Genomic DNA, 26,901 nt, shown 5'->3' with positions numbered 1-26,901 from the left:
ACTTAGCCCTCACTGCCCCACAAAAAAAAAGAAAGAAAGAAAGAAAAAGAAAAGAAAGGCCCAGAGAGCTTAAGCAACTTACCTTTGGTCACACCAGCAACTATAAGAGGACCAGTGCAGGGAGCACTGGATCTGTAATCAACAATTCTTGTCTCAAATCTGTTTCAGACCCTTACTAGCCATGTGACTCTAGGCAAACTCATGCAACCTCTGCCTGTCTGTTTTCTCATCTGTAAAATGGTAATAAGAACAGCACCTGCTTCCCGAGGTTGTTGGTGAGGATCAGGTTTGTGAAGTACTTTGCAAACCTGTATAAATGCTAGCTAAGGGACTGAACCTGAATTCGAATTGTGGGCCTCTGATTCCATGCCCAGTGTTCTTTCTACCCTACCATGCTCCCTTTAATAATTACAACTAGGGGGCAGCTAGGTGGCGCAGTGGATAGAGCACCGGCCCTGGATTCAGGAGGACCTGAGTTCAAATGTGGCCTCAGACTCTTTAGACACTTACTAGCTGTGTGACCCTGGGTAAGTCACTTAACCCCCATTGCCCTGAGCAAAAAAAAAAAATACAACTGTCTCTCCCCCCCCCCCAAATCTATGTTAGCTCTTCTGTTTGGGGAGGATGACGCCAGAGCATTGGACTTCCCTCCCTACCAGCTGATACATAACACAATGCAAGGCAGTCTTCACTCAGATTTCTCCTATGTACTTGAAGATGTGATGCGCCTGGCGCCCCCCCCCCCCCATCCCTCCTGCCTGGGATGCACCATCTCCTTCACAGAGGAGCTTTGTCAGAGGAGACACAAGTGTTCTCTGATCTCTCTGCATCGTATGTTCTGTATTGAAGCACTTGAGGAGCAAGATTACCCTCTGCTAGCCCCTCCACGTACCATTTGGCATCACTCTACCCTCCCAGATGTCGCCCCACGTGAAGTGAGAGCCATTGCCTTCCCAATGATGGGAGATAATGACTTTCTTCCAGAGTGTTTTGTTTTAGTTTAATTATCATGGAAATTCCTTCTTGTGTATTTGTGGAACTGGGAACTTGAAGTGCTTCTCACACAAATGCCATCTCCCTCCCTCCTGGTGCTCACCCAGGCCTGAGGAGGAGGCTTGAGGGCCAGGCCCCAGTCTGTGGATTTGTAAGGGAGATGGTGCAATTTAATCAATTGCCTGAGCTGAAGATGAAAACCCAGCTCTTCTCCCCTCTTCTCCACCTGTTCCTCATAATTGGCTTCTTTGCTTTAGACTGGATTATACTCTCCCCAAATTGTTAGTGCTCCAAGCCCTAACCTATGTTAATCTAGCTGAGCCCCAGAGGGCCTGGGACTGTCTCATTTGTTGTTTCGTGCCCCGGGAATAGCATGGTGTCTCGCTGGTTTAGCAGGTGCTTGTCTAGTGGCTGTTGACGTTCTGACCTCAACCTCTTGCCATTATGAAGACCCAGAATTAAAGGAGTTGAAGGATCCAGGGCCCTAAAAATTTAGGAATGTCATAGAAAGAAAGGGAAGGGAAAAGAACAGGAAGGAGGGGCAACTAGGTGGCACAGTGGATAGAGCACCGGCCATGGAGTCAGGAGTACCTGAGTTCAAATCCGGCCTCAGACACATGACACTTAGTAGCTGTGTGACCCTGGGCAAGTCATTTAAACCCAATTGCCTCACTAGAAAGAAAGAAAGAAAGAAGAGGAAGGAAAGAAAGAACTGGAGAGGGAACGAGAGGAAGGAGGAGAGGGGGAAAGGAAGCTTGGTTTAAACTAAAAAATGCACTTTGTATGTGCTTTATGCACACACACACACACACACACACACACACACACACACACACCTATTTATTTGGTTGGTTTTTGTGTGACAATTGGGGTCAAGTGACTTGCCCATGGTCACACAGCTAGTAAATGTCAACTGTTTGAGGCCTTATTTGAACTCAGGTCCTCCTAACTCCAAGGCTCTAACCACTGAACCACCTAGCTGCCCCCGTATATTTTCTATTATCTGTGTCTATGCTGTTTCTTTTTTTTTTTTGGTGAGGCAATTGGGGTTAAATGACTTGCCCAGGGTCACACAGCTAGTAATTATTAAGTGTCTGAGGTCGGATTTGAACTCAGGTCCTCCTGAATCCAGGGCCGGTGCTCTATCCACTGCGCCACCTAGCTGCCCCTATGCTGTTTCATCCCAATAGAGTTAAGGTTCTTGAGGGCAGGGATGATTCTGGTTTTTGTCTTTGTATCCTCCTTGTCAGAGCCATAGCAGGTGCTTAATGCTTGCCAAATTAAATGTCTTTGGTTCAGCCTCACTGGGAATAAGCGTCAAACAGTGCAAAGAGTTTGGGGTTTGGAGTTATGGAACCTTGGTCCAAATCCTGATAATGCTACTATATCTGATCCATGTTGGACATATCATTGAACTTCTCCTGACCTCAGGACAGATGACCTCCAAGCTCCATTCCAGTTCTAAACCCGTGCCTGTTTCTGCAGTGAAGACAGACGGCCCCCTCTGTAGAGAGAGAATCTCCCCATTCAGCCCCCGAGTGGTTCTGAGCATGGTCCAAGGGCACTAAATCTGCATTAACTTCTTAGGATTGTGAAATCTGCCATCACTGAAGGGCTCTGTCAGAGCTGACCCTCTCTGCTGATCTCTTGTCTCTGTCCTTCTCTTTCCAGGTTGTCATGATCGGGCGGTGCTGCTCTATGAGTATGTAGGGAAGAGGATTGTGGATCTACAGCACACGGAAGTCCCTGATGCCTATCGAGGGAGGGGAATAGCCAAACACTTAGCAAAGGTACCATCAATTCTGCCTTCCAGACTTCTCCGAGGAGTGACGGTGGCACAGTCATCTTTTTTTGGTGGGGGAGAATTTGAAAGTGACTCAGGAGGAGACGGTAGAATCTCAGGGTGTTGGAGATCAGGGGAACCGCAAAATCGTCTCCCTTGGGGTTTTTGTTTGTTTGTTTTGTTTGTTTTTAGTGAGGCAATTGGGGTTAAGTGACTTGCCCAGGGTCACATAGCTAGTAAGTGTTAAGTGTCTGAAGCCGGATTTGAACTCAGGTACTCCTGACTCCAGGGCTGGTGCTCTATCCACTGTGCCACCTAGCTGCCCCCCTCCCTTGTTTTTTGATTTTTGTTTTTGTGGGTTTTGTTTGTTTGTTTGTTTTTGGTGAGGCAACTGGGGTTAAGTGACTTGCCCTGGGTCACACAGCTAGTAAGTGTTAAGTGTCTGAAGCTGGATTTGAACTCAGGTCCTCCTGACTCCAGGGCCAGTGCTCTATCCACTGCACCACCTAGCTGCCCCTGGTTTGTGGTTTTTTTTTGCAGGACAAAGGGCAAGTCAGCCCAGGGTCACACAGCTAGTGTCAAGTGTCTGAAGCCTGATTTGAACTCAGGTCCTCCCGAATCCACGGCCAGTGCTTTATCCACTGCACCACCTAGTTGTCCCCCATTTCCCTTGTTTTCACAGAACTTTTTCTATGCTAGGCTTCACCTCATGTATAAGTTTTCTTTGTTATTCAGAACATCCTTTGATTTTTTTTTTCCCTGACCCAGGTCTACTTTATTTATTTAGAGTTTTATTTTTCCCCAATTACACATAAAAACAATTTTTAATATCCATTAAAAAAATTTTGTGTTCCAAATTTTCTTTCATCCTTACTCCCCACCCCCCTTTAACTGGGTCTACTCTTACTTTCTATTTAACAAAACAGTAACCAAAATGATCTTTTTTTTTTTTTCTTAAAAAAAAGGAGGAAGAAAAGTAATTCAACAAAACCAACCAACTCATCAACAGAGTCTGATAGTGTTTATACTGTTCCATACCCATAGTCCCCCACCTCTGCAAAAAAGAGGAAGATATATTTTTCTCATCTCTTTTTCAGTATCAAGCTTTTTGGGGTATAGAACTGTGACTTTTTTTTTTTAAGGCAATTGGGGTTAAGTGACTTGCCCAGGGTCACATAGCTAGTAAGTGTCAAGTGTCTGAAGCCAAATTTGAACTCAGGTACTCCTGACTCCAGGGCCGGTGCTCTATCCACTGCGCCATCTGGCTGCCCGAACTGTGACTTTTTTTTAATCATTCTTTTGTATTTCAAGAATGCTGATATTCAGACTGAAATGGCCACTTTTAAAATCCTCCATCAGAAATAATTGATGAGTGGGGCAATGATTTTATGCTATCACTGGGTGGTGAGTGTTTTAGAAGAACTATAATAGCTTCTATGTGGTTTCTTATACTTCTTTCTCAGACTAGATTGGGAAGTCCTATAGGTAAGGGTCAAGGTGAAAAGAGCCCAAGTTAGATTGGAAGCTCTCAGAAGTGAAGGACCTCTAATGTTCTACTTTATATTCTCAGCACACTGCCTGCCCTGAGTAGAAGCTTCATAGAAATGCTTGGTCGCTTGATTGTCATTCAAACCTCAGCCCCTGGTCGAGGTGAAGCATTATGGGGACTTTGGCAAGCTTCAGTGATTCACACCCCTAAAAGTACTTAAGAGAAAAACAGTATTATTTTATTTAATTAATTTAATTTTAAAAAGTCCTTGCACAGGGGGGCAGCTAGGTGGCACAGTAGATAAAAGCACCGGCCCTGGATTCAGGACAACCTGAGTTCAAATCCGGCCTTAGACACTTGACACGTATTAGCTGTGTGACCCTGGGCAAGTCACTTAACCCCAATTGCCTCACCAGGAAAAAAAAGAAAAAAGTTCCTGCAACAAATGTTGGGAGCTCCGGGCATTTGCTCTGCTGACATGTGGTGTTAGGTACTGGAGTACTGAGAGGCACCTAAGAGGAGCAGTTACTGGTCCCCACCCCAGGACTATCCTAAAGCTGTGAATGATGGAACCAAAGGTCATGACCTGGAGGGTTTACTTATTTATTTATTTGTTCCTTCCTTTGTTTGTTTGTTTTTGAGGCAATGGGGTTAAGTGACTTGCCCAGGGTCACACAGCTGATAGGTGTCTGAGGCCTAATTTGAACTCAGGTCCTCCTTGACTCCAGGACTTGGTCCTCTACGTACTTGGCCTCTGAAGGGGTTAACAGCCCAGCTCAGGGGGGCAGCTAGGTGGCGCAGTGGATAAAGCACTGGCCCTGGATTCAGGAGGACCTGAGTTCAAATCCGGCCTCAGACACTTGACACTTACTAGCTATGTGACCCTGGGCAAGTCACTTAACCCCCATTGCCCCACAAAAACCCCCCCAAAAAAACAAAAAATTAAAATTAAAATTTTAAAAATTAAAAAAAACAGCCCAGCTCATTAGGCCTCAGGGTTCATGTAAATAATAGGATTTCTTTGATTGGTTATGGGTAACAACAGTGAAGCCAGAACCTTGCCCAAAAGCCTCTCTGACGTGGGCAACAGACCTATGGATGCTTAAGGTTTGCTAACCTCTGAGTTTTGCATGAAGAGTAAACCAGTTAACAAAGGCAGCGGCCCAAACTTCCCCGTAGAGGATAGAGCCAGCCTGCTCACCTTGAGGGGTTGGTGCTTCATTCTGGAAGAAGCACCTGGCATGTAACAGCCAACCAGTGGAGAAGTAGAACTTTCCACTGCCATCCATAGTCCAATACAAAGCCTGAGTCTCACTTCAGAAACCCGGGCCCCTTCAGTCTGCTGAGTGAATGCTTGGAAGTGTGACTTAGAGTGACTGACTTAGCGGTGAACTCTAACCCCATCTCCATTTGGGGCGGGGTGGACTGGTGTGGTGGGGGTGGTGGTAACCAGAGCATATCCCCTTCTTCCTGTGAGTTGCTAAGAAGAGGACATTTGACTTCTCTTCCCTAGGTCCTTCTGCTTTCTCTACTGTTTCTTATCTCCTTTTAGGTAAGATATTTGCAAACCATTCAACTTTCTTTCTTGAGCAGCTTTTCCTCCTCCTCCCCCCCAACTTTTTTTTCCTCTCTAAATCATTTTTTTATCTTCCCTTTTTTCTCTCAAGATAAAAGGGAATGAATGGATGTGTGCATGCATGAAAATGCATTTATTAAGTCTTTATGCTGTATCAAGCAGTCAGTCAAGAAATATTTGCAAAATCCCGGGGATACAAATTTTTAAAAAATGGTTCCTGTCTCGGGCAGCTAGGTGGTGCAGTGGATAAAGCACCAGCCCTGGATTCAGGAGGACCTGAGTTCAAATCCGACCTCTGACACTTGACACTCACTAGCTGTGTGACCCTGGGCAAGTCACTTCACCCTCACTGCCCTGTTTTTTAAAAAAATAAATAAATAATGGTTCTTTTCTCAAGGAACTTAAATCCTAATAGGAGGAGAAAACACTGATGGGAAAGTGGGTGTCCAGGCTGGGGTGGAGGCACTTTTGGAAAGTTGGGGGGCGGGGTTTGAATCATAGGGGAGTAAATTGGCACATCCCTTTCAGGAACGATGGTAGAGTTCATTTGATCATGGCAGGAAGAGGGGTGCTTGAAGGCAAGGTGTTAGGTGAGATTGTCAGAGATTGCTGGGAAACAGAGAAATGTGAAGCCTGTCTGGGGCCTGCTTGAGGTAGTGGGCCATGGAAAGCAGTTGCTATTGCTGAGGTTTCAGAAGATGAAAGGCTTAAACCCTTTAGGGCACAGTGATGACTGCTCAGTTGGAGTCACTGTTGAGAAGATGACCAGGGAGGGGAGTGGATATCTTCTCTCTAAATGTAGGTGAATGAATGAAGCACCAGCCCTGATTTACGGGATAAGGGGTCAGTTTTCGGTTTATCAGATGAAGAGACCCCCATTTCATCGGACTCCAGGAATTGCAGGTGGGTGGGGGTGGGAAGGATCAGGCATTGACTTGGATGACACATGCCCAGCTCACTGACTGAGTTTATGCATGAGCTAAGTCTGACCTCCTCCCAGAAGCCTTGTGTATGATCACATGTTTGTGGGGCTATTCATCATCTTCCTCCACCAAATGCCTGAGACGTGGCGTAAATGGAGAGGACTGATGGATCCAAAGTCATAAGACCTTGGCTTCCCATTCTGACTCCATCACAAACTGAGTTGTGTGACTATGGATAAGTCACTTAATTTGAGCCTCATGAGATAATGCAAACTTTAAAGCATGAGAAATGCTGTCTATTATAAAAATGGGGATAACCCACCTCACAGGGCTGCTTTGAAGAAGCAGCTCTCAACTGAGAAGTGCTGACTGTGTACGTGGGGTGTGCTTAGCATGATGCCTGGCACATAGTGGGTGTTTAATACTTGTTCATTGACTGGATGGTTGGTGGTATTTCTGGTAGCATTACCTCTTTTTTTTCTCTTCTTGGTGGGAAGAGGCCCTTGGATCTGGGTTGATTGGCTTCATTACTGTAGTTGTGCTGGAACACATCCCAGATTCAGCCTTTCCTTGAGAGGAGGATTCAACTTTTCTTTAGCCTATAAAGAATTTTGAAAGAAGCCTTCCAGGTGAATTGCTCCTTGGAGGGCCATGGTGGCTAGAGTTGGGAAGACCTGGGTTCAAGTCCCTACTCTGACACATAGACAAATCATTTGATTGCTCTTGGCCTCAGTTTCTTCATAGGTGAAATGGGGATAATAATGTCTGTAATACACAGGGTCATTGTGGCACTCAAACTTGAACGCAGAATGTGTCGGTTATTATTGGTGAGTTTGAATAGAAGCTTTGTCTTTCTATACCTGAGCTATCTTGATAAAAAATCACTGTACCTCTTTAGGTCTCTGTTTCCTCCTGTAAAACAAAGGGATTAAACTAGATGACCCTCTATGGCCCCTTCCCTTCCAGCTCAATGTATCCAGGGTGTCCCAAAAGTCTTAGTGTAGTGGTAAACTGTTACAGCTTAGAACTGCGATGATGATGATAAAAAATAATAAATCACAACTTATATAGTACTTACCATGTGGCAGACACTGTGCTATAAGCACTTTTAAAAATGTGATCTCATTTGACCCTCACAGTAACCCTGCCAGGTAGGTGATATTTTCCACTTGAAGAAACTAAAGCTGGCAGAGGTTAAGTGACTTGTCCAGGATCACACAGCTAGTGAGAGGTCTGTCGGTGTTTGTCTTTCTCATGGTCTGAGGCTGGATTTGAACTCTGGTCATCCTGACGCTAGATCTCGAGCTTCATCTACTACAAAACTTAATTGCCCCAACCAGCCCCTTAGCTGCACTAAGACTTTTGGGACACCCTCTATATTATATATAGCACTTTCAGGTTTGCAAAGCATTTATACAAACTAACTCATTTGTTCCTCACAGCCAACCTAGGAGGTGGGTGCTGTTATTGACATTTTACAGATGAGAAAAATGAGAACAACAGAGGTACAGTGCCGTGCCCAGGGTGGCACAGCTAGTAGAGCCTTGTCTTTTGCCTCTTTTTGTATCCCCAGCATTTAGAGCAGTGCCTGGCCCATAGGCACTTAATAAATGTTGATTGATTGCAGTCAGATTGGAACTCGGGGTAGAAACAAAGTAGGCCAGCTTGTTGGTGTAAGTAATGTGTAATCCACCTGGAAGATGGATTTTGTAGGACTTTAAACATCAGAGGATTTGATTTGATTTCATCATACAAAAAAGCATTGCAGCTTTCCTGACAAAGGAGGGATGTACTCGGCCCCATCCTTTAGGAATGACAGTTGGGCATCTGGGTGGAGCCTGGATTGGAGAGGGAAAGAGGCTGGAGGCAGGAAGCCAGTGGGATGCCCCCTGTGCCTGGAAGGGATTATTTAAATTTTGTGACTGGGGGCTAAGGACTGAGAACTCATTTATCTTAGTGTTCTTTTTCTTCCTAGCTTCTTTTTTTTCTTTTTTTTTTTTTTTAGTGAGGCAATTGGGGTTAAGTGACTTGCCCAGGGTCACACAGCTAGTAAGTGTTAAGTGTCTGAGGCTGGATTTGAACTCAGGTACTCCTGACTCCAGGGCCGGTGCTCTCTCCACTGCGCCACCTCTTCCTAGCTTCTTAATTGCCTTCTCCAGAGACTGATAGTTACAATATCTAAGAATTGGGGGCAGCTAGGTGGCATAGTAGATAGAGCACTGGCCCTGAAGTCAGGAGGACCTGAGTTCAAATCTCACCTCATACCTACTGTGTGACCCTGGGTAAATCACTTAACCCCAATTGGGTTAAACATCCGGGGCCATCTCCATTGTCCTGATGTATATCTTGCCACTGGACCCAGGTGGCTCTGGAGGAGAGTGAGGTTGGTGACCTTGCACAGCCCTCCCTCACTTTAAATCCAATTCAGTGCAAGACATGACATCACCTCCCAATGTCATGGTCCTTTTTAAGAATGAAGGACAAGCAACTTCTGAAATTGAGATTGTACTCCAAGGCTGGCACTATGTTAATTACATGTGTAGAAACTGAGGCTTAACCAGGTTAAGTGGCCTGCCCGTGGCCATACAATTGTTTATTGAACATTGGACGTCCCATAGGCATCTCACAAGTTTAGAAAGACTCAACTCTCCTGACTCCCAGAGAAGGCAGATGGAGAGTTTGTCCATTTCTTTCATGCTTCTGTCTACCATTAGTTAGAATGAGCTTGTGATTACATGACACCTGGTGCTAAAGCCTCCAAGAACCTTAGTTGCAGTGAGCTGTGGAGATGCAAAGAAGTCTGTTGTTCAGTAATTTCAGTCCTGTTTGATTCTTCCTGACCTCATTTGGGGTTTTCTTGGCAAAAACACACTGGAGTGATTTGCCATTTCCTTCTCCAGCTCATGTTACAGATAAGGAAACTGAGGCAAACAGGGTTAAGTGACTTGCCCAGGATCACACAGCTTAAAAGGCACTTGAGGCTAGATTTGAACTCTGGTCCTCCTTATTTCAGGGCTGCCCCCTCTTTTACACCCTCCCTGGCTTCTCCACTGAACCTTCCCCTTAAGGACTTGGGTATCACGTCTGGCAACGTTCTTGAAGAAAAGGAAATTCAAAACCATCTTCTCTTTTCCATTTCCCCTCCTTTCTGCCACCCTTCCCCATTCTCCTGCTCCTTTTCAGGTTTCTCAGGCATATTTATTCAATCACTTCACACTCAGGCCATTAAGTAGTGAGTGACTAACTGGGCTTAGAACTAGGGATGAGCGGTCTTCATTGGGGAGGTTCAGCTACAGAATCCCCAGCACTGCTGTAACGAGGCTGCTGCTGAAATATGACTCTCCCCATCCCTCCTCCCCTCCAACCCTCCTTACCCCCCAACCCTCCTCTTCCTCCTCTCCCCTCCCTTTCTCTCCTTCCCCCTCCCTTTCCCCTCTATTCCCTCCCTCCCCCTCTCCTCCTACTCCCTTTTCTACTCCCACTCCCTCTCTTTCTCCCCCCCCCTCCTCCTCTTTCCCCCTGGGTGACTGGACTCTTCTTCCCCCCCTGTAAGAGGGACTTATGAGGACCCTACCAGCTGTGAGCAGGAGAGCCCTTGTGGCGACTTTTCAGCCAGCTTATAGAGAACTCGGTCTGTTTTGTATTTATAGACCATTAAAAGGCTTTTCACAAAGGAATGGCAAGTGACGTGTCCTGTTGGCAACTGTAGACATTATTGAAGCAATCAGTAGCCCTGAAATTAAACTCCTCCAACCATCTCTGTCTATCCTGGAGACGTTGCTCTGAGAGCTAGGGGGCGATCTTGATTGGAAAAATAGCATGGAGATCTGCAATGAGTGCCTCACTCATGAGATTTTTTGTGGGTACTTGGTTATATCTTTTTTGTTTTGTTTGTTTTGTTTTGTGTTTTTTGGTGAGGCAGTTGGGGTTAAGTGACTTGCCCAGGGTCACACAGCTAGTAAGTGTCAAGAGTCTGAGGCTGGATTTGAACTTAGGTCCTCCTGAATCCAGGGCAGGTGCTTTATCCACTGTGCCACCTAGCTGCCGCCCCCCCCCCCCCTTGGATCTTAAAAGCCAATAGCAACTGACCCAGGGCTCCGGGAAAAGCTGCTGCTGGGAATCTCTCCACTGATGGAGTCCTCAGTGGCTCAGGTTCTTCCTGAACCCGGGACCAGCAGGACTGTTGCCCGGTCTTATCTGGCAGCCCTGTGTAATTAGGTTTAAAAATGGAAGATCCCAGGGGCACCTAGGTGGTGCAGTGGATAAAACACCTGCCCTGGATTCAGGAGGACCTGAGTTCAAATCCGGCCTCAGACTCTTGACACTTACTAGCTGTGTGACCCTGGGCAAGTCACTTAACCCTCATTGCCCTGCAAAAACAAACAAAAATAAAAATAAAAATTGACAATCCCATAGGAAGTACCTCCCTTCCTCTCCATTGTTAAGTAGTCCCTTCAACAGTGATATCATGATATCAATATCCTCCATTTTACAACCTGGCCTCAACATGCTTTTCTTTTATCTGCTACTCCACCTAGCTGTCCTGAATACTATGGTCTGGCCAAAATGGCTTTCTTCCTGTTCCTCCTTAACTCCAATCTCCCACCACCACACCATTACACTAGCTGTCCTCAATGCCTGGAATGTACCTGCTATTCACATCTATCTCTTCACTCCCAGTGAGAGAGTCCTTTACCCTGAATTCTCTGATATCTATTCTCCTATGTATACTTTCTCTGATTTTTGTGATTACAGCACAGTTCATTCCTGTTGACTTGGATAGATGGATTCCTTTGCATTTGTGATAATGGTGGTGAGGATGATAATTTCCTTCAAAGCTTAGCTCAAACACCACCTCCTACACAAACCCTTTCCTGATTTTCCCCTCCCACAAAAATCACACTTTGTCTCTACGGATAAGTGCTCCTTCAAAGGCAGAGATTTTCTTTTCGTATTCCTCCCAGGCCCTGACACAGTGGATGCTTGATAAATGGTAGATTCATTGATTGATCAATATAAAGCAGCCATTCCTTAGGAAGGGAAGAGCAGGAATAGGAAGCTAATGAACCAAGACCATGGGAGAAGGAAGAAGTGTTACTTTGGGTAATTAAGTTTCTACTGCCTTTGTCTGGAGCAACTAGAGGAAATTCCATTGAAGTGAGTTTGAAAGAAAATAATTGAAAAGAAGGTGGACTCCTTACACTGATCCTCCCCCCAGGGACATAGGGAGGAGCAAGTATGACTGCTGTAAGGGGTCCTTCCTTCGATGCTAGAGACAATGACTCTTGTAGGTATATAGGTAATTAATTTCTCCAAAGGTTCAAAATGTTGTGACAAGGTAGTATAGTCAATTGGGAGTCAGCTGAGTCAAGTCCTGGACTCTGCCACTCATGAACTGGGTTAACTCCTGTATGTCATTTAATCTATCTAGGCCTCAGTTTCCCTTTCTGTAAATGAGAGAATTGGATTTAGATGATTAGTAAGAGTCTTACAGTTCCTAAGCCCTTGACTTAGAAATTAGACTTGATCAAAGAAATGGGATGTGTAGCACCCCTTCCATCCCCCCCAAGTCGTGGTCCAGGGAGATGGCTTTGGAGGTTAGGATAGTATCGGTCAGTCGGTCCATTAACAAACATTTATTAAGTGCTGTCTGTGTACCAGGCTGTGGATACAAAGAAAAGCAAAATACAGACCTTGGGCCTTCAAGGAGCTCACATCCTAAGGGTGGAAACAACTTGCAAACCACTATATACGTACAAGATACACAAACACCCACATTATAAATATATATAATATGTATGGGGGGCAGCTAGGAGGTGCAGTGGATAAAGCACTGGCCTTGAATTCAGGAGGACCTGAGTTCAAATCCAGCCTCAGACACTTGACACTTACTAGCTGTGTGACCCTGGGCAAGTCACTTAACCCCACTTGCCTCACCAAAATAAAATAAAATAAAATAAAATGTATGTATGTATATATGTATCTATACATACAGATACATACATTTATATGTGCATGTGTGTATATGCACACAACTATATACATATATGTTGTAAGTGTGAAGGAGACTGGACAAGGTCTCTTGCAGAATGCGGGAGTTGAGCTCAATCTTGAGGGAAGCCAGAAGACAGAGAGGAGGACAGAGGAAGAGCATTTCACCAGCATTTCAGGCTGGTGAAAAGGCAGAGGTGTCATGTAGAGAAGAGCAAGAAAGCCGACATCACTGGATCATACTTGAGTCGTCAGCCCAACAGGACAACGTTATTTTTGGAGAGGGCCAAAAAATGTAAAATGGCCTGGATTCATTCAAGTCATAGCACGAAACTTACTAACAGGAAAGTGCCCACAAAGATCATGCTCATTGTGTGGTTTCGTTGACGAGAGAGGGTTCACTCCAACGTACTGCCTGCAATGATATGTGCATATGTGTTAGTCTATGAGGAAGAACAGTGGAAGTATGTGGTCACCAAGGCTATAAAGTGGCACAATGATAACAGGCCTGAGTTAGGAGTCAGGAAGACTGGAGTTCAAATCCTGCCTTGTACAATAGCCATGTAACCCTAGGCAAGTTACATAGGGTAACCTCTATTAAGTTCTCTAAGCCTAAGTTTACTGTAAAATGAGGGAGATGGATTCAGGGGGCCCCTAATGTCCTTTCCAGCTTGAAATCTACTGTTGCTTTGGCCCCAAGCACAGGGTTGAAAGAACTTGTCAGATCTTTCTGTGGTCTAGTGATGAGTGAAGAGAACAGAACAGAAAGTTCTCTTTGGCAGGTACAATGGAGACTGTTTATCTTGCAATGAGATGCTGATTTGATTACTTAACAAGGATAACCGACGAGAGATGGACTATCCAAGTTGACTGCATGCATCCCATCATAACAAAGATGACCACACATGATGCTGAAGATGCAGAAGACTGGTCCATCTGTCTGGATGAAATGGATGGAAACATGAAGTATGATGCTCAGTTCTCTCTCACAGTATAAGCAATGAAGCAGCCAGGTGTGATGAAATAATCAGAGATGGACAAGGCTCTTCTGCAACACTCCTTGTGTTCCTTCTCAACTGTCTTGTGCCCACCCATCCGCTGCCAGTCAGTCACTGACCTTCTTCATTTCATGCTCGGTAGAAATGGAAACCTCAAATCTCAAGCCAACCCATTCACATCCCCTTTTTGTTTTGTTTTGTTTTGCAGAGTAGTGAGGGTTAAGTCACTTGCCCAGGGTCACACAGCTAGTAAGTGTCAAGTGTCTGAGGCTGGATTCAAATGCAGGTCCTCCTGAGTCCAGGGCCAGTGCTTTATCCACTGCGCCACCTAGCTGCCCCCTACATCCCCCCCCCCTTTTTTTTTTTTTTTGCGGGGCAATGGGGGTTAAGTGACTTGCCCAGGGTCACACAGCTGGTAAGTGTCAAGTGTCTGAGACCGGATTTGAACTCAGGTACTCCTGAATCCAGGGCTGGTGCTTTATCCACTGTGCCACCTAGCCGCCCCCATCCCCTTTTTTTAAAGATCTTTTTCATAAGCTACAATCATTTCCCAATTTGATTTCTCACCCAATGGACTCTTCCTTGTAATGAAAAACAGTTATACTGTAAAGTTGCTAAAATTCTAGCTAGTCTGTCTAAAATTATCTGAGTGGTTGCCAGTGAATTATAAATTTTAGCAAGAGTTTAGACTTTTAAGCATTTATTAAGGAGAATAAGAATTTGGTGAAGAGAGAGAAAGAGGCCTAGATTCAATTGTCTATCTCAGGGAGCCATTGTCTCCTGCTCCGCTCCCCTCTGAGGTCCTCACTAAAGAGAGAGAATGAGCCTCGCCCCTTCTTTGTCCCACAAGCTGCCTGTGAAAACCCGGAACATCCCATCCACATGCGCACACAGCTCCAAGCTAATTGGCTGATAGCTTTGATAGACAGTACCCACAAGCAAATGTCACTTCCTGACGCCAAGGAACTGACCTCCCAAGCCACATGGCTTGCCCTCGGACGCCTTCTCGTGGTGGAGCTTTCCTACAGTAACTCTCCAGCAGGTGGCATCATTCCAATTGTTATAATACTAAACAATCAACAAAACAACTCCACCTGATGGGGTATATGGCATTCTGCACCTGCTGGAAAGGGATTTATATCATCTGGAAACAGTCCTACCTCAGAGAAAGTAGTGGACATCTCAGCTAGCACTTAGAAACAGTAATATTTTGCCTACCTAGAGTTTTGAGTGGGTTTTGGTTTTTTGGGTTTTTTTGGTGAGGGGGATGAATTTAATTTTAGCTAAGGAGATTTAGCTAGTACATCTTTTGTTTCAACTTTCATGAGATGTTTATTCTAAAATGTACCACTACATTTTCCTGCCTTAGTAATTAGAGTATGTGGAACATCATGAATTTTTTTTTTAATAGGGAGATGGAGTAGGGGATCATGGATTGCCTTCTGGTCATCATGGGGGGGGAGGCGGTTTAAACAAGAAGGGTTTAGTTTTTGGTTTGTTTGGGTTTTTTATTTGTATTTAAGTAATAAACATGTTGGAAATAGTAAACGGATTACATTCACTCCGATAAAGCCATTTATTTGACATTATGTACAAGTCCTGTGCTAGATGCTGGAGAAACAACACAAATAATGCAATCTTAGCCTTCTAGAGTCTAGATGTGTACTTCCTCCTCATCCTGGCCTCTTGAAATCCTTCCATTCAAAGCCTAGCTCAAGCGCCACCTCCCCTCCTGGTTACTTTGTATTTTGTATTTTATTCTTTGTATACATAATCTTTATTCCTTTGTAAAATGGAAGCCCCCTTGAGGGCAGGGAGTTGTTTTTTGTTTCTTCTCCCCTGCACCCAGCACTGGGCCTGGTGGTTGCTGAATTTAATTGAAGAAGCAAATTGTTAGGGTCCTTGTATTCTGACCCCAAAATATCACCAGAAGTTACTTTTTGGGGGGGTGGGGTGGGTCAATGAGGGTTAAGTGACCTTGCCCAAGGTCACACCGCCAGTAAGTGTCAAGTGTCTGAAGGTGCATTTGAACTCAGGTCTTCCTGAATCCAGGGCCAGTGCTTTATCCGCTGTGCCATCTAGCTGCCCCCAGAAGTTACTTTTTGTTTGTTTGTTTTGGTTTGGTTTGGTTTGGTTGGTCAATGAGGGTTAAGTGACTTGCCCAAGGTCACACAGCTAGTAAGTGTCAAGTGTCTGAGGATGGATTTGAACTCAGGTCTTCCTGAATCCAGGGCCAGTGCTTTATCCGCTGTGCCATCTAGCTGCCCCAGAAGTTACTTTTTGTTTGTTTGTTTTGGTTTGGTTTGGTTTGGTTGGTCAATGAGGGTTAAGTGACTTGCCCAAGGTCACACAGCTAGTAAGTGTCAAGTGTCTGAGGATGGATTTGAACTCAGGTCCTCCTGAATTCAGGGCGGTGCTCTATCCACTGCGCCACCTAGCTGTCCCCAATAAGTTACTTTTTTTTAAAAAATATTGGGGCAGCTAGGTGGTGGCAGCGTATAAAGCATCAGCCCTGGATTCAGGAGGACCTGAGTTCAAATCCGCCTCAGACACTTGACACTTACTAGCTGTGTGACCTAGGGCAAGTCACTAAACCCCCATTGCCCCGCAAAAAAAAGAAAGAAAGAAAGAAAAATTATTCATGTCAGTTCATTATTCTTATGACCTGTAATTTTCCTGCATAGCTCAGTGTTATTTTCTCTCACTTCTCTCTCTCTCTCTCTCTCTCTCTCTCTCTCTCCTCTCTCTCTCTCTCTCTCTCTCTCTTTTTCTTGCAGCCACGTGTGCGCACACACACTCTTGATTCCAGTGAGTCACAAGTTTTGGTTAGTTAGATTTTAATTGAGGTTTGACTATATATAATGGCTTGCTTATTCCTAACATTGTGTCCCTGTACTAAGAGGTTCCATTACTCAGCAATAAATTGTGCCATTCAGAGACACCCTGTTTTACATACAGGGCTGTGGCTTGTACTTGAATCTCAAGTGCCCAGTTAAGACCAGTTCATAGAGGTAATTCATGATACAGTGGTTAGAGTGCTGGGCCCGGAGTCAGGAAAATCTAAGTTCAAATCCGTCCTCAGACTTCATACTGGCTTCCTTTTTTTTTTTTTTTTAAGTGAGGCAATTGGGGTTAAGTGACTTGCCCAGAGTCACACAGCTAGGAAGTGACAAATGTCTGAGGCCAGATTTGAACTCAGATTCTCCTGAATTCAGGACTGGTGCTTTATCCACTGTGCCACCTAGCTGCCCCTGTTTTTTAAAATATTATAGCCATTTCCAGATAAAGCTCTGACCTACCACCCCCATTAGTAAAGGCTTCCTTATAACAAAAAAACAAAACACCAGCTGATTCTGTGACTGCATTTGACAAGTATGTATAGTGTTCTGTTCCTTGTTCCCCTACCTCTCAGTCAAGAGGGTTTGTTTCCTTATGTTTTCTGAGATCCACAGGGGTCCATTACAATTACTTAGAGTTTGGCTTCCTCTTAGCACAAAACGGTCATTTCTGCTGTAGCAGGGGATCTCCATCATAGTTCTGTTTACTCCCTGGATAATCCCGGTTCAGAGCCGCTTCCTCATCTATAAAATGAGGGTGTTGTCTGAGACTCTACCTGGCTCTAGATTGATGAGCCTATTATGATCAAGCCTGAGTGTCAGTTGGGTCTCCAGATGGTAGAGCAGACCACCCAGACAAACACAACCCCAATCCCCTTCCTTTGTTTGTGGTTTTGTTTTTTTTTTTTTTAGTGAGTCAATTGGGGTTAAGTGACTTGCCCAGGGGTCACACAGCCAGCAAGTGTTAAGTGTCTGAGGGCCGGATTTGAACTCAGGTCCTCCTGACTCCAGGGCTGGTGCTCTATCCACTGTGCCACCTAGCTGCCCCCTTTGGTTTTTTTTGTTGGTTTTTTGTTGGTTTTTTGTGTGTGTGTGTGAGGCAATTGGGGTTAAGTGACTTGCCCAGGGTCACACAGCTAGTAAGTGTTAAGTGTCTGAGGCCGAATTTGAACTCAGGCACTGCTGAATCCAGGGCCGGTGCTTTATCCACTGTGCCACCTAGCTGCTCCCCCCTTTGTTTTTTTGTTGTTGTTTTTTTTACAGGGCAATGGGTTAAGTGACTTGCCCAGGGTCACACAGCTAGTAAGTGTCAAGTGTCTGAGGCCAGATTTGAACTCAGGAACTCCTGAATTCAGGGCCAGTGCTTTATCCACTGCGCCACCTAGCCGCCCCTCCCCACTTTGTTTTTAAAGAGAAGTGTTTATGGTGTGCCAGGACTGTTCTAAGGACTTGGGATTCAAAAACAAGCAAGCATCAGAATCCTGCCTCTGAAAGGGGTCTGGGTGTGTGTGTGTGTGGGGGGAGGTATGTGTACACACATACAGACAAAGTAGGGGAATGAGGAATGGTACTTGTGAAGGCTCAGGGAGGCAGGAGAGCACAAGGAGAATTCTGGAAAGAATTTAGACTGAAGTGAGTGAGGTAAAGCAGAGGAAAGGAGGGTCTGGGGGGGAGGGGAAACACTGGTGGGAGAGGGAAAAAAATGAAGATTCTGGAGAAAGTCCTGGAGCAAAGTCCTTTGGGGAAGGAGGGTTGGCTTGACTGACATTTAGAGGTAGCATGCCTCAGATTGTCCCTTACAGTCCTTGGGTCCTTTCAGAGGAGCAAGAAGTCCAGCTGAAGGGAAACCCGAGTGTAAGGCAAGTAAGAATTAAAGGAAAAAAACTCATTTGACCTGCTACCTTTGTGACAATAGTTCTGCCCTAAACGTTTTTGGTCCTTCCTATGTCTGCTTAGAGACTTGGGATCCGTGCTGGAAAGCAGAGTTAAGTGTGGGGGTATATAGATTCAAAATCTCTCTGAGACAACTATATGCAACTTCTTTTTTTTTTTTTGGTGAGACAGTTGCGGTTAAGTGACTTGCCTAGGGTCACACAGCTAGTAATTGTTAAGTGTCTGAGGTCACATTTGAACTCAGGTCCTCCTGAATCCAGGGCCTGTGCTCTATCTACTGCGGCCACCTAGCTGCCCTTATATTCAACTTCTAACCTTGAGGCAGGCTCACCAGGGTGGTGGAGAAGAGCAGTTCCCATTGCCCAAAACAGTCTGTCTGCCATTGGCTGAGATGTCAGAAGAGGTGGTGCAGTGGGTAAAGTCCTTTGCATAACCTTGAGGTACTCTACAAAATGCCAGTGATCGTCATAATCGGAATTCCTTCTCCATTGTTAGTAATATTTAATATATTTGATAAAAACCATGCTAAATCTTCGAGTTTCCTGGATGCTGATGACCTATCTTCCATTTTGTTTTGTTTTTCTCTCCCCTCGGAATTCCCAGGCTGCCCTGGACTTTGTAGTGGAGGAGGATCTGAAAGCCCACCTGACCTGCTGGTACATTCAGAAGTATGTCAAGGAAAACCCATTGCCCCAGTACCTGGAACCGTTTGCAGCCTTAATCCCGGCCCCCGACGGAGCCTGGGTTGCTCTCTTCTTCAGTCTCCCTCTCTCTCTCTTTGTCTCACCAGCACACTCTGTTCCTGACTGTTCAATGCGGCCTTTGCTTCCGTATGGTCTCAGGAAACACCTTCCCAGGGAACAGACTCAGAATTATTTTTCTAAGGATGCTTGAACACCTCGTAGGGAAGCTGCCCCTCCTCATGCTGTGAGGACCAACTATGGCTGACATGGAGTTTTCTCCATGCCCCTCCCTCCTCACCTTCCCGACTCTGCCTCGTCTCACGAGGGGCCGTGGAAACTAGGGAGAGGTAGTGTTCCTATTTGCATCTTGCTGCCTCCTTGTCTTACCCAGAGAGGTACCTGGAGAAAGGATTTGGGGCAGTTACTTTGTTTGGTTCGGGTTTTTTACCCCCTTTCCCAGCCTCCATCACCTCCTGGGCTTTACTTAAGGAACATCCCTCCCTTCCTTTTTGGGTCTGGAAGCAAAATGTTTGTCAACCACTGGATTTTTGCCAGGGCGAGGGAGGACAGTTTAGCCCTCCTGGCTCGATCTTCCCTTTGTTGCAAAGGGAAACAGGGCAGAAGATGGGAAGGGCAGGGAAAGGAGTCAGATGGGGAGAGACAGTGCTCTTCCTTCCCATCCCTCAGGAATAAAGGTCACCAGTTGTCAAGGGGATACACCAGGACTGGATTCCTCAAAGCGGGTTCTAGCTCACGTCTTGTTCCAAGTAGGAGAAGGACATGCCTATCTACTGACTTACACCTGTGAGTTGCAGGAATCAATCCAGTGCACACCTGCTTCCCCACCTGTAATGAGCAGAAACCCAGGTCTGCTCCACATGGATGAGATTGAGGGGGGGTTGAGGGGCTACGAGAAGAAGAGCGGAATTTATCTGTGGTCATCTTCCGAGCCAACCTGCCCCTCTAGGAGTAATGCACTTCTCCCAGTCTTTTGTTTGTTTGTGGTGGTGTTGGTTTTTGTTTTTTTCTGGGAGAGAGGCAGGAAGTTAACTTGACTGTGTCTTCCTTCAGATAGAAAGACAATTCTTGATCCACTCTCTTCCATGTTCATGAGTCCCCGTCTTTATTTTTTTTTTCTCTCCCTTTCAATTTGGTGGCTTGAATCTAGGAGCAATAAGCAGCACTAGTGATTGGAGGATCCGTCTCCATTGGCCTTAGTGCGCCAAATCCCAGACACCACCCCCCACCCCTCACTCCTTTTACACTTCCCTTCTCTAGCCGTCTCAGAGACCAAAGGTGGGTGAAGCACAAAAGGCCGTTTCTCTTTTCAGGATGATGCATGGGGACTATTGATTAAAAAAAGAAAAGAAAAAAAAAGTGTCAGCTAAAATTTAAGATTCCCTATCCTGCACTATCAAACAAACGTGTGCATAGGTGCGCACCTACCCTGTATGAAAACAGGTTGGGTAAATGCTTCCGAGGAGCATCACTTGTATAGCCAAGGGTCCTACTACAGCTGCCATGAGATTCTGTGGATGGAGACAACTTCCACTGGATGTGGCTGGTCTTGGTTCCAGACATTAGCTCCTCTTTGTATACCTTCCAACCAGTCCTGAAATACGCCAGGGTCCCTGCCCTTTCCCCTGTTAAGGGGTGCAGCTGCTGAGCAGTTGATATCCAGCTGTTTGCTACAGTCTCACCCAAACTCGCCTGGCAGCAGACTGTTACTATCGCCCAGTCTGGGACTAAGCAACCAGTTCTTGCTGAGAGATACAGCTTGGCACCTTTATGACCTCTGTCTTCCACAAAACATTATCTTGCCGGCTTAAAAAATGGGCTTTGGGACAGGATATCACGCTGATGACTGGAAGTAATTGAGATGGGAGAAGGGAACGGCATCAGAGTCTAGCACCCCAACCCCTGTGCTAGAAATCTCACTACCAAAGGACATTTCCTTTGTGTCATGAGACACCAATAATCTGTGTTAACAGACAGGGCTGTGCTTCTGTCTGTCCCTCCACAGCCTGGGTGGGTTATTCCTTTAACAGTATTTCCTGTCAGAGAAAGCAATAGCCAACTCATTCCATCCCCTATCCCTGGTCACCAGTAGCACTCACAGATCAAGTCTTCCCATTTTAAACTCTTCTTCCTCCTATCACCCATCTTCATTCACTGGCTCAGTATTATATCTTTGCTTTTCTCCTGGTCTTTGGCAGAAGAGGCAGCTACATTAGAAGAAACACTGATAAGGTTGGGTGGGGCAATGGTGCTTACTTTTGTGAGAGACCCTCTTTCCTTTCAGTGTCCTCTGGGGACCTGTTCATGAACATCTCCCAGAGGAATCCCCCAAGCCCTAAGTGACTTATTCTTCCCCATGACAACTGAGATCGGGCTCTTGACTCCCCAAGATTAAGGGGATAATGGGCCTGAATTCCTCTGTGGGACTAGATGAGAAGCTCATTTGTACTACATACTATCAAGTTGAGACTTGTTGTGGGCATCTCCCAAAGTGCAAAGAAAGCAGTTTGGTGCTGAGTGGGCCAAGACTGGCCTTTTGAGCATGTATTAGTGGTCCGTAGGAGCTTTATCGCCCTAATCCAGAGTGCTGGGAAGTGGAGGGTGGAGGAGGAGGAGGAAAGAAGATGCCCCGGGAAAGGGTGACAGATGCTTTTTGTTTTAACAAGAGTCTCCCACCCTTGTGGGGTGGGGTGGAGGGAGTGCACACAGACTGGGCCTCAGGTTTCAGTGTAGGGCTTCCTTTGTTTGGTCTCTGTTTAAATTAAAAACCAGCCTTGCGGAGTCATATTTTCCATTTGCTGAGGCACTGCCTTCACTAGTCTCTGCACCACAGGGCCGGCTTCCCTCTCAACCCCCGTGCTCAAAGCCACACATAGCTTGTCTTCTGTATAGAAATGAGCACCCTGCCCCCATCCTCCGGGATCCCTGAGAGGACACAGCAGCCCTGGGGCTCACCAGTGCTCTGCGGATGACCCAAACTGAGGTTTCCCCAAAATCTATCATGCTGCAGCTGGTTGTAGTGGATACCTTTGCAGGCCTTGTGGCAAGGGTGCCAGTCTCCTGACTGCTGCCCGATTGAATGCCCTCTTCGGAAGAGGTCATTCCAGGACGTGCTCTCCTCATCCCCTGCCTTCTAGGAAGTTGCGAGGGATGAGGCTATGGTGACACCCTGCCCCTCACTTACCCAGTTCTGCCCTCCACATGCCTTTGTAGGTCATGAGATGGCACTGCCTATGATAGGACACCCAGCAGGAAGGTGAGGCCTGTACAGGTTAGAGCCAGTCAGGGAAAACAAGAAAGCCAGAAAACCCGAAGTATTTAAAAGTTTTGAGTTTATCAGGGAGGAAAGGGTGATGTGGATAGGACTAACCAATTGAAAGTGGAATTGGATGCTGGGATGCCTTCCTTTCCCCCCTATGCAAAATATACACACACACCTCCACCGCCCCCACCTTACCCCCAAATACACATTAAAGAAATGGTGCTTTCCAAGGCTCAGGGTAGGAGGGAGTGTCAGAGTTAAGACTCTTCTTTCCCTCCATTCAGGTAGGCCCCTGGGGGTTAGCCACCTCAGAGATGTTAAGCCACTTTAAGTAGGAAGCAGCTTCCCCAGGAATCTCCCTGGCAGCAAGACCTAGGGTGAAAGGGAGGGTAAGCAGGTACCTGCTACCTCCCCCTTCCCTTTCTTCGGAAGCTTCCTAGAACATCCTCCCTGAGCCCCTTCCCCTCCCCCCATGCCCCTCCAGTTTTGTCTTTTATAATGGGTAGCATCATGAAAAGCTTAGCTTTCTCCCTGGGAGAGATGACTGTTCACCCATCTATGGACTAGCGTGGAATATTGGTGTATTCTATTTGCAGGGCCTTGCCCTGAGTATCCACTCCACCTGCAAGTTTGTCAGGAGTCCCAGGACATGAGATCAGTTGATGTGGCACGACTGAGGGAGCAGTATAAGGCTTGCCGTGAGTCTTTGCATTTAATTCCCCTTCTTTGATGACTTGAACCTAAACTGACAGGCCTGTGAGCTAACACTGACTCTCCAGGCTCTGCCCAAGGATTTTTTTTTTTTTAAATATAGACACAATTTAAAAAAACAAACAAAAAACCAAACCTTTAATACTTGAATAGACACAGGGGCATCTTGTCTTATATCCATGAGGGATAAGTCTTGAGTTGCTCTGGTCCCCAAGCAGAATGCTGAAAGGCATTACTAGGGTTTTGTCTTCATAGAGGGCTTTTTTTCTTGAATTCCTGCTGATGAAGCTCAGTTTTCCTACTGTTCAAGGAGGTTCCCTGCCTTAAAGCAGCTGTGGAGTATTCTTGGCACTGCTACCCCTGCCCAGAAGAGAACTGGAAATGGGGCTGGTGCCCCGAGCCTGAGGGTGGCCACTTTTCAAGGGGCTGATTCTTCCCCTTCTTAACAGCTAGGTATGAAAGAATTAAAATCTATCTAATTTCTATAACACCAAAGGGAGAGTTGGGTAACAAAGAACATTGAACTGTCAAGTGCTGAGCCTAGGGTTCATTTCCTAGTCTCTCCACTCCTTCCATAGCAACTCACTCCCTTCTGGAGTGTCCTTTTAAACTGGTGTGGCCACCGGATTGTGTTTATCAGGAGTATTTTCCCAAGGTTTATTCTCTCTTCAAAGAAACTCGTCTCTAATAAACATGTAGCTCCAAACCCCTCAGTCACTTGATACTGGCAAAATCCAAATTGAATAGATAAAAACCTCCATAATTTAAATTTCTGCATTTGACCTCCTTCCTTCCAGCCTCCTACAATGCATTCTCATAAGCAGAGCTAACATTTGACAACTATTAGGTTTTCATGCACTTTGAAGTGCACAGTTTTTTTAAAGTACCACTTGAAGTGGATAAAGTACCAGCCCTGGGTTCAGGAGGACCTGAGTTCAAATTCAGCCTCAGACACTTGACACTTACTAGCTGTGTGACCCTGGGCAAATCACTTAACCTGCACTGCCCTAGAAAAAAACAACACTTGAAGGGATAACTCGATGCCGACTTCACAGCCTACAGTAGGGAGGGGTCTTTTCCTGCCCCACTTTTTCCTATCCATTGGGATGGGTAATAAGTCAAGAAGTATAACATTTGCTAAGCATAAGGAGTAGATGAAGGCAGATAAGGAAGACCTTGGGGGTGTCTGACCACATACCTCTCCTTCCCCCACCCCACCCCCCAACCCCAGTGGGTACCCACAGTCCACAGGATTGTCTCAGGACAACACTCCTTACCCTGTTCTGGGAGAAGTGGGTCTTTCTCTGGTCAGGACTGGATCCTGAATCCAGGACTTTCACAGCCTAAAGATAGTAGCAAGGGCTCCCTGGCCTCCAGCTTGTCTCACCTAGGAGGAGCCATGGACCACTTCACTCCCCAAACCAGTGAGAATAAGAAGATGCTTCATCTAGACAAAAGCACCAGTGCTTCCTTGTCTTGTTGGCCTCCAGGAGGAGATGAGTGCTCCAAAGGCACTGAATCTTTCTTGACGGGTAACTACTTTTTGCTGAAATCTTTCTCACCTTTCAGGGCCAGAAAGCACAAACCTCCTAAGCTCAGAGGTTTCCAAAGGGGGAGGCTGGCTCCCATGGAAAGATCACCCAAACACACACGCCTGGGAATCTTCCTGTCTGAGCCCCTACCCCACTTGACATTTAGGTCAACAGATAGAAGATGAAAGTGTGAGTGGCGGGGGGGGGGGGGGGGGGGGGGGGGGGGGGGGGGGTGGGGGGGGGGGGGTTTTCTAGACAAGGAATACGCACAAAAGACTTCATGGAAGAAATGTCATGTTCCCAAGGTTCCTGAGATACCTGGACCGCCTCAGGCCTTTCTGGTTGCTGCCTCTAGACTGCTTCCTTCCCCTTCCACTTGGGAGCCAATGTAGGGGACCCTACCTCACCTCCCAAAGCCTAGTTAGTGGCTGATGCTGGAAATCTTCACCACCCCTGCCCCTTGGGGCTCTGGCTAAAGCTTGCAAATCTTTGGTGCTGGATTCTTCTCTGCCTTTTCCACTCCCAGCATTTCCCCTTGACCTGTCCCTAACGAGTCCTGTATAGGGACTCTTTACAAGATTTCAGGAGTCCTGGGAAAGGGGGGGGGGGAGGGTTGGAGTAGAGCTCCCAAAATACTTGTAAACATTCATAGGTCTTAGGTGGAAGGTCAGGTAAGGTCAGGCTCCCTTCTATGTCAAGGATCAAAGCTGACTCATCTCAGAATGAGATGAAAGGGGAAAAATGAATAGGGGGGGAAACAAGGGTTACCCCCTAAAGGTTTTTTCCAAGTCAAACTCACTTGAAATTTTCTTTTTTTTGGTGTCTCAACCTGGTGTATTTCCCTTTGTGCCCTGGTTTCTTTTGTTCTGTTGAATTAAGTGGTCAATCATGTGCCTTTCCTACTCAGGACCTGTGACCCATACCCTTTTGACTACGATTGGTCTTTTGCCCTCCCTCTTTGTCATTATTAAAAGTTATGAGCGTTATTGCATGGAATACAGTTTAATAAAAAGGTGTGATTTAATTGTCTGCAGTTCTGGTGATGACATCCAGGAAAGTACCTTTCATCCATCGATGCAAGAAGGTCTCTTGGGGATGAAAGACCCAGTTATTCTTTTATGTGAGCTCAGAGAGTCAAGGGGTCTGTAATGTCTTTACTAAGCAAACTCCCTCCATTCCAGCAGATGGCTGCCAGTCTACAATTTACACCTTTTTTTTTTTTTCAATTTATATTCTTAAAGAGTGGCCTAGGGCTCACAGAAATTGAATGAATAAAAATGTTTGTTTTGTTTTGGTTTTGCTAGGCAGTGGGGGGGTTTAAGCGACTTGCCCAGGGTCACACAGCTAGTAAGTGTCAAGTGTCTGAGGCCAGATTTGAACTCAGGTCCTCCTAGTTAGTGACTGATGCTGTGCTGGTGCTCTATCCCACTGCGCCACCTAGCCCACACCAAATGAATAAAATGTAAAAAACATTTATTAAGTACTGACCATGTGCAAAGCTGGTGCTAAGTGCCAGGATACAAATAGAAAAGCAGAGACATTTTCTCAGTCATCCTGATCTATATCTTTTTTTTTCTTTTGGTGAGGCAATTGGGCTTAAGTGACTTGCCCAAAGTCACACAGCTAGTAAGTGTTAAGTGTCTGAGGCCGGATTTGAACTCAGGTCCTCCTGACTTCAGGGCTGGTGCTCTAATCACCTGCACCACCTAGCTGCCCCCCTGATCTATATCTTGCCACTGGACCCCAGATGGCTCTGGAGAGAGAGTGAAGTTGGTGACCTTGCACAGCCCTGCCTCACTCAAACCCAATTCGTTGCAAGTCATGACATCACCCTGATGTCACGTCCTCTTTGAGAACTAAGGACAAAACAACAAGGAAGGAGACAACCTGGGCATAGGTTTTGTCTCTTGCCTGGTTTACTGGGACCAGTCTGGTTAATCTGCTTGCCACAAGTCTCTCCCCAGTCCTATGCCCATTCAGTAAACTGCAATGATTTCCTATCACTTCCAGAATCAAATATAAAATCGGACTTTTAAAGCCCTTTCTTACCTGGCGCCACCCCAGACCTACTTCTCTAATTTCCTTAAACATCACTTTCCTCCAAGATTGAGCGACACTGGCTTCCTTGTCTAAAGGGGCATATTCACTGGTTCTTTTCCAAGTGTGAAAAACTCTCCCTCCTCATCTCTGCCTCATGGCTCTCTTCAGGTCC

At 46.0% G+C, this 26,901-nt stretch overlaps 1 protein-coding gene across 1 annotated transcript in view; it reads left to right on the top strand.

Annotated features, from left to right (window-relative positions):
• The window catches only part of NATD1 (N-acetyltransferase domain containing 1), a 62,510-nt gene extending 37,635 nt beyond the window's left edge, over positions 1-24,875 (top strand). The window contains exons 2-3 of the mRNA XM_043978092.1: positions 2,665-2,783; positions 19,087-24,875. Of these exons, the coding sequence (XP_043834027.1) occupies positions 2,665-2,783; positions 19,087-19,377 (410 nt within the window). The 3' untranslated portion in view covers positions 19,378-24,875. The remainder of the gene's footprint in view (positions 1-2,664; positions 2,784-19,086) is intronic.
• Positions 24,876-26,901: the final 2,026 nt, after the last annotated feature.

This window comes from Dromiciops gliroides, chromosome 1 (genome assembly GCF_019393635.1).
Source record: "Dromiciops gliroides isolate mDroGli1 chromosome 1, mDroGli1.pri, whole genome shotgun sequence".
In the NCBI taxonomy this organism is placed as follows: Eukaryota; Metazoa; Chordata; class Mammalia; order Microbiotheria; family Microbiotheriidae; genus Dromiciops; species Dromiciops gliroides.
This window is presented reverse-complemented; position numbering and strand designations above follow the sequence as displayed.